Genomic DNA, 14,316 nt, shown 5'->3' with positions numbered 1-14,316 from the left:
CTAATTAGGGAGCAAACAGCAGGCACGTGAAGACACGCCTCTACAGTTCTGTTGCTCAAAGCATTTCAGTGCAGAAGAGGTTTGGGGTGCACCCGTCAGAGTGGTCCTCAGGCTCTCCTGGCCAGGTCCCAGACCAGACCACACTCTCCCACAGAAAGCACACATCAGGAAGGCAGAGCAAGGACAGGTCCTGTGCATCTAATGGGGTGCAAACAGACAGCCTTTAAAAGACATGGATTAGTCTCCACATGCACCAAAACAAAAAAAAAAAAAGGCTGAAAACTTCAGTTTATTCTCACTCTGGAAATTCTTCAGCTACCATGGGAAAGACGGTCTAGATCAGACTCCCTAGACGTAGGTTTTGCTGTGTGGCCCCAGCCAATCATACCTTTTGCTGCTAGTTAGGAACTCTTGGGAAACTTTAGAAAATGAGTTTATTTCTCTTTCATGTTTCGCACATTTGTTCTACCTTGTCAATAGGGTCTGTACACCAATCCCTCCACACCAGAGTTAGGAGACAATGTGTAAGTTCACACTCCACACCCTTGTTGCTTTTCTAGCTGCATCCCCTGACTTCACCAAATAATACGCTTACACCAGCTCTCAAAGTTGCTGCTGTTTTCTTTACCAGCATAACAGCCCTAAAATTTGATTTTCTTTCTTTAAACTCAACAAACAGAGCATGACAACCCTTCCAACAGATGAAAGGACCTTAGAAGGTTCAAGCCCTGGAGCTGCAGCCTGCCAGGTGGTCACCATCTCCATCCCACCCCCGTCTCCCCGCACCTTTACAACACATCCATTTAAATGGTACCACAACACCGCCTTCTGGATCCCTGGCTTCAGACAAGCCAACTGCAGATCACAGCCACCAGCAGACCTTGCCTCACCTGAGGCCGGGACACAACTTTTCCACTGCAATGTTCCCCAGCCCTCTCCCAGCCCCAGGCAGAACAGACTTCAGGAATAAGGCCCAGTTTAACTTCACTTCAGCAAGTCTTGGCTAAAACACTAACAGCCATGCACTGCAAGCAAAGACGTACTCCACAGTCTGAAGGTTGTTAAACATTATTAGCCTGAAGACTGTGAAAACAGCCTTCATACAAACGTACTCCGAGAGTCTGCAGCAGCTGCTGCATCACCACATTCAGCGCTAGTGATACTTGGTTTAAATGCCATTGTTCAGCAGTTCTTTGGTGCTGGTTTAAGCAGGAACGTGCAGATCAAGGGCTTACTTCACATTCTAAACTACCTTCCTCAGAAGCTGAATGCCTTCTGCCTCCTTATTTTCCCAAGCTCCCTGCTTCTTCCTCACCATTGCCATTACTGCAGCAAGGTGCTGGTAACACAGGGTGCCCTGACACACTGAAAAACATGGAAAAAGAAGGGTAACATCAAGGTGAGTAATTCAGGGCTGTGTGAGTCACACACCAGCTAAAGGATGCTGCCTTTCCAGTACTTGAGGTCACAACTGCATCTCAGTGCTCAGAGACCTTGCCACGGAATCCAGGCTGAGGCAGCAGGACTCTGCTTGGGACCGTGGCTACTCAAAGCCGGTCACAGGTGCATTGCCACTGCACAGCCTGTGGAGAAAGGCAATGCAGCACCCGGACAGAGTGGAATCTGTTCTGTTCCCAGCTGGGCACAGAGCAAGAAGTCTTTGGTGCTTTTCCCTGAGAACTGGCACTGCCCTGGTTTCACGTCACTTGCAGAGTTATGGAAGAAAAGCAGCCAGAGCCCTTAGAATATAGAATCATAGAATTGTTTGAGTTGGAAGGGACATTAAAGATCATCCAGTTCCAACCCCCCTGCCATGGGCAGGGACACCTCCCACTGGACCAAGCTGCCCAAGTCCCATCCAACCTAGCCTTGAACACTTCCAGAGATGGGGCAGCCACAATTTCCCTGGGCAACCTGGGCCAGGGTCTCCTCACCCTCATCATGAAGAATTTCCTCTTTATGTCCAGTCTAAATCTGCCTCTCTCCAATTTAAAGCCATTCCTCTCGTCCTGGCACTCCATGCCTTTGTAGAAAGTCCCTCCACAGCTTTCTTGTAGCCCCCTTCAGGTACTAGAAGGTCGCTGGGCTTTCTGGTCTTTTCAGCGGTTTTCCTGGTATTCACACCTCCTTCCATGCCAAACGTCACAAGCTCATTCTAGGATGCAAGAGCAGCCATCACTTGCTGCCTTAAGCAGCTCAGGCTGGTACAGCAGGGTTTAAGACCCTCCTGGTTTGCCACCTGTCTTCCGCAGGGTGAGGATTACTGTCTCCACAAAAGCTTTGTTTAGTGTCACAAGATCACCAAGGTAAACAAGATTCTGTGATGTGCTGGATTTCCATACCAGGACAAACTTAACTAATACTAGACTGATAAATCCTCCTCCACAACAGCAAGTAGTGTTAAAATGTCAGCCCAATCTCAGACCCCAGCAGCACCATACGTCAGCATAAAACTCCTCACATAGCACTAGCTCCTGTCTTGTCCTAGCAAGAATGACAGTTGCTTGGGATATAGCAAAATGCATGACTGTAGAGGCGGCGAATATACGCATTCAGCTCTCATTCTCTTCAGCAATCTAAGTCAATGCCTCAGTGGCATCCTGAGGCACCAAAGTCCACGAATGAATCGCCTGCTGCTGAGAACACACATACCGTCTTTGTACGTCAGGCTGCTGGCAAACTTTTTGCCATGGCTGCGTGCGTAGTCCTGGAGGTTGGGGGCACTGGAGGAGCCTCCCAGCACAGTGGTGCTAAACAGGCCGGTGCATTGTGACCCTGGAAAGGCATGGAAGGTGTTAGTATTGTATCTTCACTGCATGCAACTACAGAAAAGCAGGGTTAGTCAAAGAATGAGGAGTGAACTGGCCACTTCACAGGCAACCTTGGGAAGAAAAATTATGCTGGGGAGGATAGGGAGGCCTATTCCCCGTTCTAAATTCAGCAGTGCCAAACACACAACATGTAGACCAAAATTCAGCACCAGGAAAGCTCCTAACTTATCCAGGGGTTTATTTCCATTTTGCTTTCTTGTCCTGACCTAGGAGAAATACCCTGATGTCTTCCAGTCAGTAAATCTACAAACTCATGTCAGAAAAGCCACAGTGCCAAACACTGATGTCCACGTCACCAGGCTTCCTCTCCCTGCTCTTGTGCCCTTTCTCTTTGGAGAGCTCTTTCTTCTGTAGGACACCAAGAAGCAGAAAGGGCTGCCTGATCTGTTGATCAGCAAATGCAGATTAATCACTCTGCAGGCAGTAAGGGAAGCGATGTGACCAGAGAGCTTTCATTCACAACCTGCTGCCCCAGTGATGTTTCACATCCACCTGGTCCTGTCTGGCTACTCCAGCACAGGTCACTTGTTCCATGACCTACCCTTGCAAAGCACCAGATGTGCAGACAGTGCGGACTCTGCTCCCCTGCGGTGAGGAATGAGGCACACATTACGGTCTCATGCATGGGAGGGCAACCTAATACTGGTGGCTTTGACAGCTGCTTGTGTTTGCTTCTCTGAGGCACCAGGTTCTGCACAGTGACATGACTTCATATGATATTTAGGGAACACTGGGCATTTCAAACAGGATTCTTTTGACAGAGGAAAGCAATTATAAGTGAGACAGAACCTTATGATGGGCCAGATAAGGCCACTGATGGGCTATAAATTCTCTGCTAGACTGTCTTGATGCTGCATTCTGTTCTGAGAACACCAACTGCTAAAACAACATTACTCCCACACACAAAAGGCTTCCAGAAACAAGCAGGTTGATCTTGCTCCACCCTGTCTGCCAAGGTAAAAACCCTGACACGCTGCCTATGGGTATTTAACTGGAACAGTGCAACTGTTACTACTGTTAAAAAAAAAGAGCCTGCCTTTATGGCAAGCAGCTCTTGATTCTAAAATACAGCATCATAGCATTATTTAGGTTGGAAGGCCCCTCTGGAGGCTTCTCTCCCAACGTCCCAGCAGGGCCAACTTGGATCAGTTTGCAAGCGTTTGTCCAGTCAAGTTCTGAACACCTCCAAGACCAGAGATTTCACAACCTCTCTGGGCCCTTTTCCAATATCTGGCACATTGATAACGAAACCTTTGTTCCTCCTAGCTCACTGAAACCTCCCATGCTGCAGCTTGCATCTGCTTGTTCCCATTCTATCACCATGCGCCCTGGGGTTGTCCCCGACTTCTCTGTACCATCCCATTTAAGAGCCTAAACAGCACAAAGGTTCCCACTCCCCACAGCTTCCAATCTGAACAAGACCTGCTCTCCCAGCTTCTCCTCTCAGGTCGTGTGTTGTAGCCCCATCCACCTCCGCTGCCCTCTACACCCATGACACCCACTCCCTTCGCGCAGTGGGGAGCCCAGGTCAGGCCCGCGGGGCTCCTCACTCACCAGAGCAGAGGAGAGGGGAAGAGTCAAATCCCTCAGGCTGACGGTTGTGTCCTGCTAGCCCAACCCAACGAAGCATGCCCATGGCCTTCTCTAGTGTAAGGACACACTGCTGCCTCATGTCCACTCCTTGCTCTTCAGGACCCCAGCTCTTTCTGTGCAAAATTCCTTTTCAGCCTGTGCCTCTTTGGAGAAAATACACAGATCCTGAGCTTTCAGTTATTCCCATGTCAGCTCAGTCTACACTGACAATACCTGCTCCTCGGAATGGCGCAGGATGACCAAAAGAGCTCTCTTACACGCTGAACTGAAACTGCTCCACCACTGTGACCCCACTGGCAGCTTCCCACAGGATAGATGAGCACAAATGTGTCCTTAGGCAAACAGACAAAGCACTCGGGCCTGTAGGTGACAGATACGCAAGCCTCAGAAAATTTCCTCCTTAAGCCTTAAACTGGAGCTCAGTGATGATTCAGCATCAACTAGGATCTGTCGGAGCGCCAATAAAATTTTGGCAAGCAGCAGCCAGGCTGATGCTCCTGATTGTCCTTCCATGGCTTTTACACACACAAACAGACAACAACAAAACCAACAGACTCATCCAGTGATAGACAAAAATGCAACAGGTTTTTCTGACTGTTTATCCTGAGTAACCTCATGCCACTGATCACTAAGCTGAGGACACCTCAGTGCTTCTGCTGTCCTACAGAGGCATTTTGTCAGCACCATTAAGATGGAAAAGGATTTACAAAGATGACTTTATGAACAACAGCAATTGTTTACTGTGAACACCGGGAGACCTCTGTAGCCAAAGTGAATGTACACACACGTTTGCATGCAGCCTAAAGAGCATGGTGGTACAGCAGCCACTGGGATTTAAGATGCAGCAACATCTGCAGGAAGTATTGTATGTGCCTGATCTTGTTTGCAAATTTAAATTTCAGGTGTACATTCAATGTTTCAGGTGTTTAAAAAACAAGCACCTTTTGTTTCCCTACAGGAAAGCAAGTCTTAGCATAACACTTTGTACCCACCTCTACTGCTCAAACAGCAATGAGTGATTTTACCCCGTCTGAAGTGTTCTTGCAAGCAAGGAAAGGGACTGGCACCTCCCTAGGCTTCTTCAGCTGGGAGCATGAACACTACTGCAGACAATCCACAGCAACACACTTGTTCCTGCCTGGAAAAGCATGGCATACTCCAAAGCATTGCTTTGAACAGATAAATCCAGCGACAGCTGCTCCTTTTCCAAAAAAGGCACTTCCAGGCATTTCTTAAATTATAGTAAAGACACAATTCTGGCAGGCAGGGCAGCGGGGCTGCTGTATGAGCTCTGTCCTGCTCCCCATGCCTGCACGCCTGATCACAGGAGATTATGCCTGAACATCCTCCCAGAGGTAATGACAGCCCACCACTAACAAGGTCAGACAACGGGGGACAGACTCACCTTCAGAAAAGCTCAGAAGCAGCAGGCAGTATCTGAACAAAACCTCTCACAGCACCACTGCTGAGACAGGTACTAAAGCCAAAGTTCAAGCTCCCATGAGCTCCAAGTTACCAGCCCAGAGGGAGCGGGAAGAAGTGGGAAGAAATGAGACTTCTACAAAACAAGCAGAACAGAAGTCAAGAAGATTCCTTGAAAGGCTTGACTTTTATAGGCAAAGAGGCATTATTCATAGCAGTTCCCAGGTTGTGAGCAATTCACAGAAACACAGACGTGCATGGACTGCACCACAGGTCTCTCCCACTCAGCCCCTCTGCACCTGCTGGTACAAGGCTCTACAGGGAGTGACAGGTAGACTGGGAATCCAGCTAGAGGTTTACTGTCACAGACCAGGACTACCAATTTCCTCCCAGAGTTTTGTCTCTGCAGAGCTCACAGCTGGGACAGTGACCATCATGGGCTTCCCAGTATAGTAAGTCAGGCAAGAACCTGAAATTAAACCAGCTGGAACCACATTTCAAATTTTGCTGCCAAGGAAAAGTAGCTCTGTACGAGGGCCCAGCTGAGTAGTGTTCCTCCCTCTTGCTAGAACGGACGTTCCTCGAAACCTGGAAAAGGCTGCAATACTTGCTTTCCAGAGCACACAGCACATGTCTCCTGCTACTCAGACATCCAAACAGTAAAGATGGTTTGCATGGAGCATTTTATGTACTCAGTAACTCTCTAAGCAGGTACACTTCAGAAGGTCTCATAGCAATCCAGTCTCACAGAATAACCCCACGTTTCCTCAAGGCAGAGCCAGGCAGCTCGTGAGAACTGACTTAATGCTGCCTGTGGTCTGTGAAAAGGAGAGGGAAGCAGATGCACCAGATGGACTAGAACACTCAAAATCTGCTCTGGCCAAGGCTGTTGTGCCTGCATGAGAATAATATGCATCAGCCATTCCTTCTTCGTTTTTTCCAGCTGGCTGGGAGCATTGCTGGCACAGTGCAGGGATACTTCCTAACCACTCTGAAGAAAATTCCCTTTCCTTGGTAAGAACTAGCTTCCAAAGCAGCAGCTCATTCAAAAGTGACAAAGAAACGATCAGGCCTTTCAGAAGTCTCCTGCCTGCAGGTGTCCACACAATACAGTAAAGAACTGATTGAGTCAGAACTGCTGTCAGTCTACAATCATGCCATAATGAAAAACAGTTTTAAAGAAAAATTAAGTGGCATAACTTGGACATTTCCACCTCCTTGTGCCTGTTAGTTATCTGCAAGATCCAGGTTTTACAGCTATCTTTGAACCTCATGATAGCAGAGACAGCTTTTCAGTTTCCAGAGAGATCTTGCTTCAAAAAAAACAGTTCAGGAGGGATTTCAACTACTAAGACACAGTTTAGATTAGGATGACAGTGAATGGTACTCTTAAGGACAGGTACAGACCACCGAGTGCCCCAGAATATTCTCTTCCACTGCCTACCACGCAAAGAATTGCTAACCAGGGCTTGCAGCTCAATTAGAGGGTAGCCAGACACTGCTGCAGATGACAGACGTGTTCCACACAAGGTATTCATGAAGCAAAGGTAGAAATATTGTAGTCTTACATGATGAGCAGCTTTGTGGAGCAGAAAGTACGCTAGTTCTCAAAGGAAATCATCTCTTTCTACTAAGTTCAGAAATAGTACAACAAATGGTAACAACATGGAACCAGAAGGCCAGACTAAAAGTGCGCAGCTTGCTCTGTCGCTCCCATACCATAAAGGATCAAAAGTGCATCTTGTATTGCTAGAAGCTGAAGAAGATCACACACAAAAGGAAATACAACAAGATAGTCTCTATAGTGGTCTAAACAGTAACACTGCAAGAAGACACAATGCACACAAAGAGACAGACAAGGAACTGAAGCCAGATGTACACGTGGAGACAGACAAATGCTCAAGGACACACAGTGGTACAGGTGAGCGGGTGGTTACAGGTCAAGTACAGTACCTAAGCCACTTTGCTTCATCTCAGAAGACTGCCTGGAATAAGTGCTGAAGAGGCGATAACCTCCTGATTTGGAAGAAGACTCAGATAGCACCTGCAAAGACAGACAGTATAATCAGTGTTGCGCTCTAAGTTACCCACTTGTCTCAAAAGCCTTTATACACCAACTGAAGGGAAAGAAAAGTATGTCCCTTCCTTAAAATCACAATTTTCAAGAAGCATAAAGGAACTCATATGCTAAGATTGTGACAAGGCACGCTCAAAGTTCATTTCAAGTTTATGTTGGGTTGTGGAACAGTGGAGATTTCAGAAGTACGAACTGACTGGTGTACTTGGCTCCTTGTCTCCCAAGACATTTGCTGGGATCACTGAGACACAGACTCCCTTCTTCAGCAGCATGAAAGTATATTCCCTTTAACTTAGTAGGTGTCTGTTACAAAGATGCTGAGTGCTGCATGCAAAGATTACATCAGAGTGACACAGATGGAAGCCAGCTAAGAAATCCCTCCTGCTTTCACTGATTCAGAAAACAGCAAAAATGCCTGTGAAACCCCTCCAAATGGAGGGGCAATTTCTAAAGCACTTTGAAGGTGCCAGCCACCTGCTGACTGCAAAGCCAGCCTTATGATACACAACAGCCCTGAAAGAGAGAAGGAAGAACAGTAAAAAAGGTTGTTACTTCAGAAGATCAGTGAATGGGACAGTTCTAACCCTCTATAACAAACCCACCAGTTTGCAGGAACCTCTGATTTGCATGGGATCTTAGATGGGAGATAAGAACAAGAAATGCGGAGCTGAACTGTGAGAGGCAAGGGCTGGAATCTAAGATAATGCAAAGATGTCACCATGACCAGCTGAAGAGATTGCACGCCATCTCACAGCTGGTTACACTGAGCATGTAACCAAATATTAGCAATTCTTGTGTTTTGCAAGCATTTCCTTACTTGTTCTTCCTCATCAGTTCCTCTCACCTGTGTTCCCCCTGTCCTTCTGCAATGAGAATGAGTTCAGGAGGTCTGCCTCCCAAAAATCCCTCTTTAACATCTGCAGATCCTTTCCCAGAATCAGCTCAAACCCTGGCACGTTAAAAGGAATGCCAGGAAACCAAAACCAAGCGTAAGACCTCCATTAGAACAACCAAGGGTGCCCATCACATTGTTACCTCCATGGACCCGGTCTTGCGGTTCCTGATCAGCGGTGATCTTCGCTGGATGCTGACCGGCTCGGAAGGCTGCGGAGACCTTTGCTGCGCACGATCGGGTTCATCGATGCCCTTCTCTTTGGAAAGGTCCTCCAAGCTGCCTTGGTCTGCCTTCTTGTCCTCGTTCTGCAGTAAGGAAACATTGACACGTTGTGAAGACATGAGGTCTTCACAAGCACTGCCTGGGCCCTGACTCCAGCCGTGGATCTCGCGGCTCTGCCCACCTCAGGACACTAGCATTAAAGACTGCCCTGACTAACCCTCAGAGTCAGGCAGGGACCACAACCCACTAACAGCCCCCCGTCACAAGAGAAAGGCCAGAGGAAAACTTGCTGCTGGAGATGGGAGATGTGGCAGCAGAGCCTGGCAGAGCAGCACGCCCGCCAAGGAGCCTGCGCTCCCCACATCCCCAGCTGGCAGGGCAGCCCGTGCCCAGGCAGCGTGCTCACCTCCGCCGAGGCAGGACGAAAGCCAAACCCTGTGGGCACATTTCTGTCTTCCTCACAGCCTTTCACGCCGGGGCTGAAGTGCAGCTCCACATGGAAACGCTCTTCTGAAGACGGGTCCTGCAAATGTGAGGCACAGGGAATAAGTAAATAAATAAAACTCAGCGCTGCTATTAGCACAGGCCATGGTCTGGAGCTGGGCCGCCCTGCCATTCCGGTGCAGCCCGCATCTCCAAGCGCATCCTTTTGGAAGGAAAGCAGAAGCAACAAGAAGCCACGAACAGAATGGCTCTGGGTTTGTCTCATCCAAAAGGACAGCCCTCATTAGCACAAAGCCGAGGCATTCCAGTTGTTATTTTGTGACAGCAGCCACCAGAGGACCTAACCAGAATCAGACGGTTTGTATGTACATACACACGCAAACCTAAACCACAGCCCCTTCCAGTCTACTCCTGTCGCAAAACCAGCACGCACTGTGGCAGGGCGAGATTCCTTCCCTCCTGGACCTTTAGTTGGGCTGCTCCAAGATTTAAGTAACTGCCTCTATTATTGATTTTTCTTTTAAGTGAAAAGCTTCTGCAGTATCTGACACTAAAGATGTAAAACCAAACGTTTCACCATCACTCCTTGCTGGCAGCTTTACGCCACTCCTAGGAGCTCAGCTCAGAGTTTTGGTGTGTTTTGACAAACAGCACTAGGAAATAGTTCATTTTTACCATTAGACTTTCCCCATCAGCTGTGTGAATACACAGCTCTACCTCTACAGCGTGTGGAGCGAAGGGACTGCTCCCCTCACCCACCGCAGCCCCCGGCAGTACAGGACCTGACCCACAGGACCCGCGATTCGCTGCCAAACCTACTCACGGTCATCACCGTTAGCTTCCACAATCCAGCTATTTTTTAAGTGGTTGCCTTTACTGCCTGGAGATATCGGTATATACTCCCCTACTTCATAGTTTTAGAATAAAAGAAGTTTATGAATGTGGAATTTCTGGATATTTAAAAAAATATTTGGGAAAAAATGCCAAATATAAATAGTTGGGTTTTTTTCCTACTGCCCATTTGTATTTAATATTAAGAAACATCAAATTATTTTGCTTTAGGAAATACGGTGTTGATTACTTAGGTTTGATATTACTGCTCAGGGTTCATTCCACTCACACGGAACAAGCGTTAACCAGGTCACTGCCTCCCACCTAAACACAAAAACTAGCAGTTGTGTTAATGATCCCTCCATCCTTATTCACAAGCCGATAGAGTTCAGGTTACAAACTTCCCAGCCGAACTCATCTCTCAGGACAGTGCCCTGCACCACGGCAGGAAGGATTTCATCCTACAGCTATACCCCTCACCTTGTTGTTGTCCTCGTAGAGCATGATAACAATCTGGGTCATGTAGTTCAGCTCTGAGATAGCACCCAAATAGTCCATGGCTCTCTTCCACTGCTGGTCTTTGTTTTCCTGATATATACACATAAACAGTCGCATGGAATAAGCAACAGCAGACACTTTGCAGCGCTCAGTGAAATGGGTCGGAGAGACTTTGTCTCTCCACAAGATAACAACATTGTCAGCACAAAAAACACCTTGCTTAACTCGCATGGAGAGAGATGACCTTACGATGAGGACAGGGCACTTACATAAGGAGCCACTGTGCAGGGGGACGCTACAGCTACTCACAGAATCAACATGCAGTTCCCAGCACATCTAGCTGCGAGGTCCCTATGTCAAGCCAAGTGGAGAAAAGCAAACCCCACCACAGGTTCCCAAACACAGCCATTCCCAAACAGCAGCCTACAGAATGGAGTGGTTTTGAGGAACCGCAAAAAAGCAGAAGGGATGAACTTGTGTGATATAAGGGACCACGTGAAGCTGCTTTTACACAATGTCACATGGAAAGTCTATGGAGCCGCACAGGAGCTCCACAGGGCAGGGTAGCCCATCCCTCCCTGCTTCCCACACTGCCAGGGAATGGCTGAAGTGCCCCTCGCGTTGCTGTGGAGCATTTCACCACCTCGGTAGACATGAAATGAACCACACCAGTACAATGAGGGTGGTGAGACACTGGAACAGGTTGCCCAGGGAAGCTGTGGCTGCCCCATCCCTGGAGGTGTTCAAGGCCAGGCTGGATGGGCCTTGGGGAGCCTGATCCCACGGGAGGTGTCCCTGCCCATGGCAGAGGGGGATGGAATTAGATGGCCTTTAAGGTCCCTCCCTACCCAAACCATTCTATGATTCTATGATCCTATGATTCCATGATTCTATGATTCTATGAAACGAACCCAGATGCAGCCTAATCCCCCTGTGCTGGCAACACAGCATCCTCCAGCATTCAAGTCAGGGAATAAAGCAGCATCTTCAGCAAGCGATTCAGGGATTCACCACAAGAAGGATGTTGAGGCTCTGGAGCGAGTCCAGAGAAGAGCAACAAAGCTGGTGAGGGGGCTGGAGAGCATGTCTTACGACGAGCGGCTGAGAGAGCTGGGGTTGTTTAGCCTGGAGAAGAGGAGGCTGAGGGGAGACCTCATTGCTCTCTACAACTACCTGAAAGGAGGTTGTAGAGAGGAGGGTGCTGGCCTCTTCTCCCAAGTGACAGGGGACAGGACAATAGGGAATGGCCTCAAGCTCTGCCAGGGGAGGTTTAGGCTGGACATTAGGAAAAAATTCTTCACCGAAAGGGTCATTGGGCACTGGAACAGGCTGCCCAGGGAGGTGGTTGATTCACCTTCCCTGGAGGTGTTTAAGGCACGGGTGGACGAGGTGCTAAGGGGCATGGTTTAGTGTTTGATAGGAATGGTTGGACTCGATGATACAGTGGGTCTCTTCCAACCTGGTTATTCTATGATTCTATGACTTGCATGATCACTGCCTACAGATACACTGGGCTTCCACAGACATCAGAAATCTCACTTGCTAACCCAGCCTGGCAGAGCGCAGCCCCCCTGCACTGGCAACCCCAAGTCACTTCCTCTGTGAGCAAACTGATTTTCTTGACTTAGGATTGACAGAAGGTCACTACATAACAGGGCCAAGCTCTTGAAATAAAGGGTTGAAGGAAGCAGGAAGAGAGAAATAACCTCACCCCCATTGCCTCACATTGCTGTCCTCCTACACAGGTAAGCGGTGGGCTCATGTGGAACCAGCAGGACAGCTCTCAGAGGAAACACGCCTCTGTACGAGCAAGGCAGGAAGGGCTGAGGAAGACCAAACCAATCCTCCTGCACGCCCGAAAAGTGGGAAGCTGCGGCATGCAAACACAGCAGAGATGGAGCTGGCCACGGGCCACTGATGCACATCATTACTGGGGGAGCTGGCTAGAGGGGCAACCTGCAGCCATACACTGACCCCCTTGGCCAAGGCCACTGAGAAAAGTAGGGAGGCTCGCTCTGTGAGCACTGCTGGGACACTTACGTCCAAGAGCCCCCCGTAGCGAAAGATACTCAGCAGGGAGTGCACGTGGCTCTCACTGGTGAAGTAGAGCCGTGTCCGGACGTGGCGACCTGGAGACAGAACTCCTCTTGAGTACCTAAACCAAAGTCAGTGCAGTGTTACTCGTAACCTGCCATCTATCATACAGCAGCATTTCGGCACGCTTAAATGAATAAGATAACGCCACACTGGGGTTATCAAAGGGCAGCAGGCACAGAACAAACAAAGAGAGCACTGGGCACGGAGGCCAGAGGTTTTATGGTATCCTAACAGGGACACATGGTGGGGCAGAGGTGGTCTTGTCATATGAGCCCTCGCCCCTTGCAGAGACAAGGATGAACACACCATCATCCAGCTACAACGAGTTTAAGCTTCTGTGGGACCATGCTCCCACTCAGCAGTCTCAACGTGCCTTTCCATTTCCCTCCTAGTTCTAGGAGCACCAACATGCCTCCCTCTTGGTGTGTCCCTTGGTGCATGCTGAGTGCCTCCTTCCACACCAGTACACTCCTCTGGTGTGGTTCCTACCCTCCTCCAAAGCTGCCCTCCCCACCAGCAGCAACATGCAGCATAATTCTTACAAGGGATGTAGTTTGTTGACAGACTCATCTTCATGGGTTCTCTGTAGGTCCAACTGGATCTTTTTAATGAGAGGAAGACAAAAGCCAACAGCAATCTCCAGTTTCTCTTCCTTATTAATCCCATATTCCTGCAGGAACAAAACAAAGACATCCTTGAGCCCTGGTTCTTTGCCACATTCCCACATGAAAGGAGGCTGGATTTCAACAGCCCTGTCTGCGATCACCACTACAGTTAAGCAAGGACAAAGGAAACTCAACGACTTTCTGGGTTTTTCTCCCACGTATTGCAGAGGGTAATGGAGGACAGAGGCTCCTCCAGGAATCCCAATCTGTCTAGACACGTCTGTCGGTATTCTTCCAACAGCTGAGGAGTACAAGCACCATCTCTCATGACACACAAACTTATATCCTGACCCGGCACAAGCATTAATCCAGCTACTTGAAATGACAGAACTGGAAGGGCTATGCTGGAAACAGCCACACCGCGTCTCAACAGAGACACCGCGAAAAATTTAGGAGACCACTTCTGCTCTACATGGGCGAAAGCACAGCTGGACCCTGCTGGTAGAAGCTCATCCCATATAAATGAAACACTTCTGCCAGAAGGAGGACAGAACAGGACAGTACAGAGCCCCGCTGCCTGTGGCCCTCCTTCCCGCTCCCACGTTCACAGGCACAAACTTTGTGAGAAACAAGCCAACTTTGTAAACTGAACAAGTTCTAGTTTGACAAGAGTAACAAACTAGCCAGAACAAGCCTTCACTTCCACACAGAAATCCCTCTTCCTGCGTACACGCAGAGAACGCAATGTTGCTATACGCACACATGCAGCTCAAAACCACGCTATAATGCACTATAAAGAAC

General features: G+C 48.7%; 1 protein-coding gene across 6 annotated transcripts in view; it reads right to left on the bottom strand.

The window, feature by feature from the left end:
* The window catches only part of PPIP5K1 (diphosphoinositol pentakisphosphate kinase 1), a 50,058-nt gene that overhangs the window by 13,395 nt on the left and 22,347 nt on the right, over positions 1-14,316 (bottom strand). For 4 of the 6 annotated variants that reach the window (XM_069866776.1, XM_069866770.1, XM_069866772.1 and 1 more), the window contains exons 21-27: positions 13,453-13,580; positions 12,854-12,968; positions 10,796-10,903; positions 9,447-9,563; positions 8,959-9,123; positions 7,800-7,890; positions 2,653-2,775 (exon numbers count right to left, since the gene is read on the bottom strand). In XM_069866776.1, the coding sequence (XP_069722877.1) occupies positions 2,653-2,775; positions 7,800-7,890; positions 8,959-9,123; positions 9,447-9,563; positions 10,796-10,903; positions 12,854-12,968; positions 13,453-13,580 (847 nt within the window). The remainder of the gene's footprint in view (positions 1-2,652; positions 2,776-7,799; positions 7,891-8,958; positions 9,124-9,446; positions 9,564-10,795; positions 10,904-12,853; positions 12,969-13,452; positions 13,581-14,316) is intronic. The other 2 variants (XM_069866773.1, XM_069866774.1) reach the window with 1 other exon arrangement.

This window comes from Phaenicophaeus curvirostris, chromosome 12, assembly GCF_032191515.1.
Source record: "Phaenicophaeus curvirostris isolate KB17595 chromosome 12, BPBGC_Pcur_1.0, whole genome shotgun sequence".
Lineage (NCBI taxonomy): Eukaryota > Metazoa > Chordata > Aves > Cuculiformes > Cuculidae > Phaenicophaeus > Phaenicophaeus curvirostris.
The sequence above is the reverse complement of the archived record's forward strand: the minus strand, read 5'-3'. Positions and strand labels throughout refer to the sequence as shown.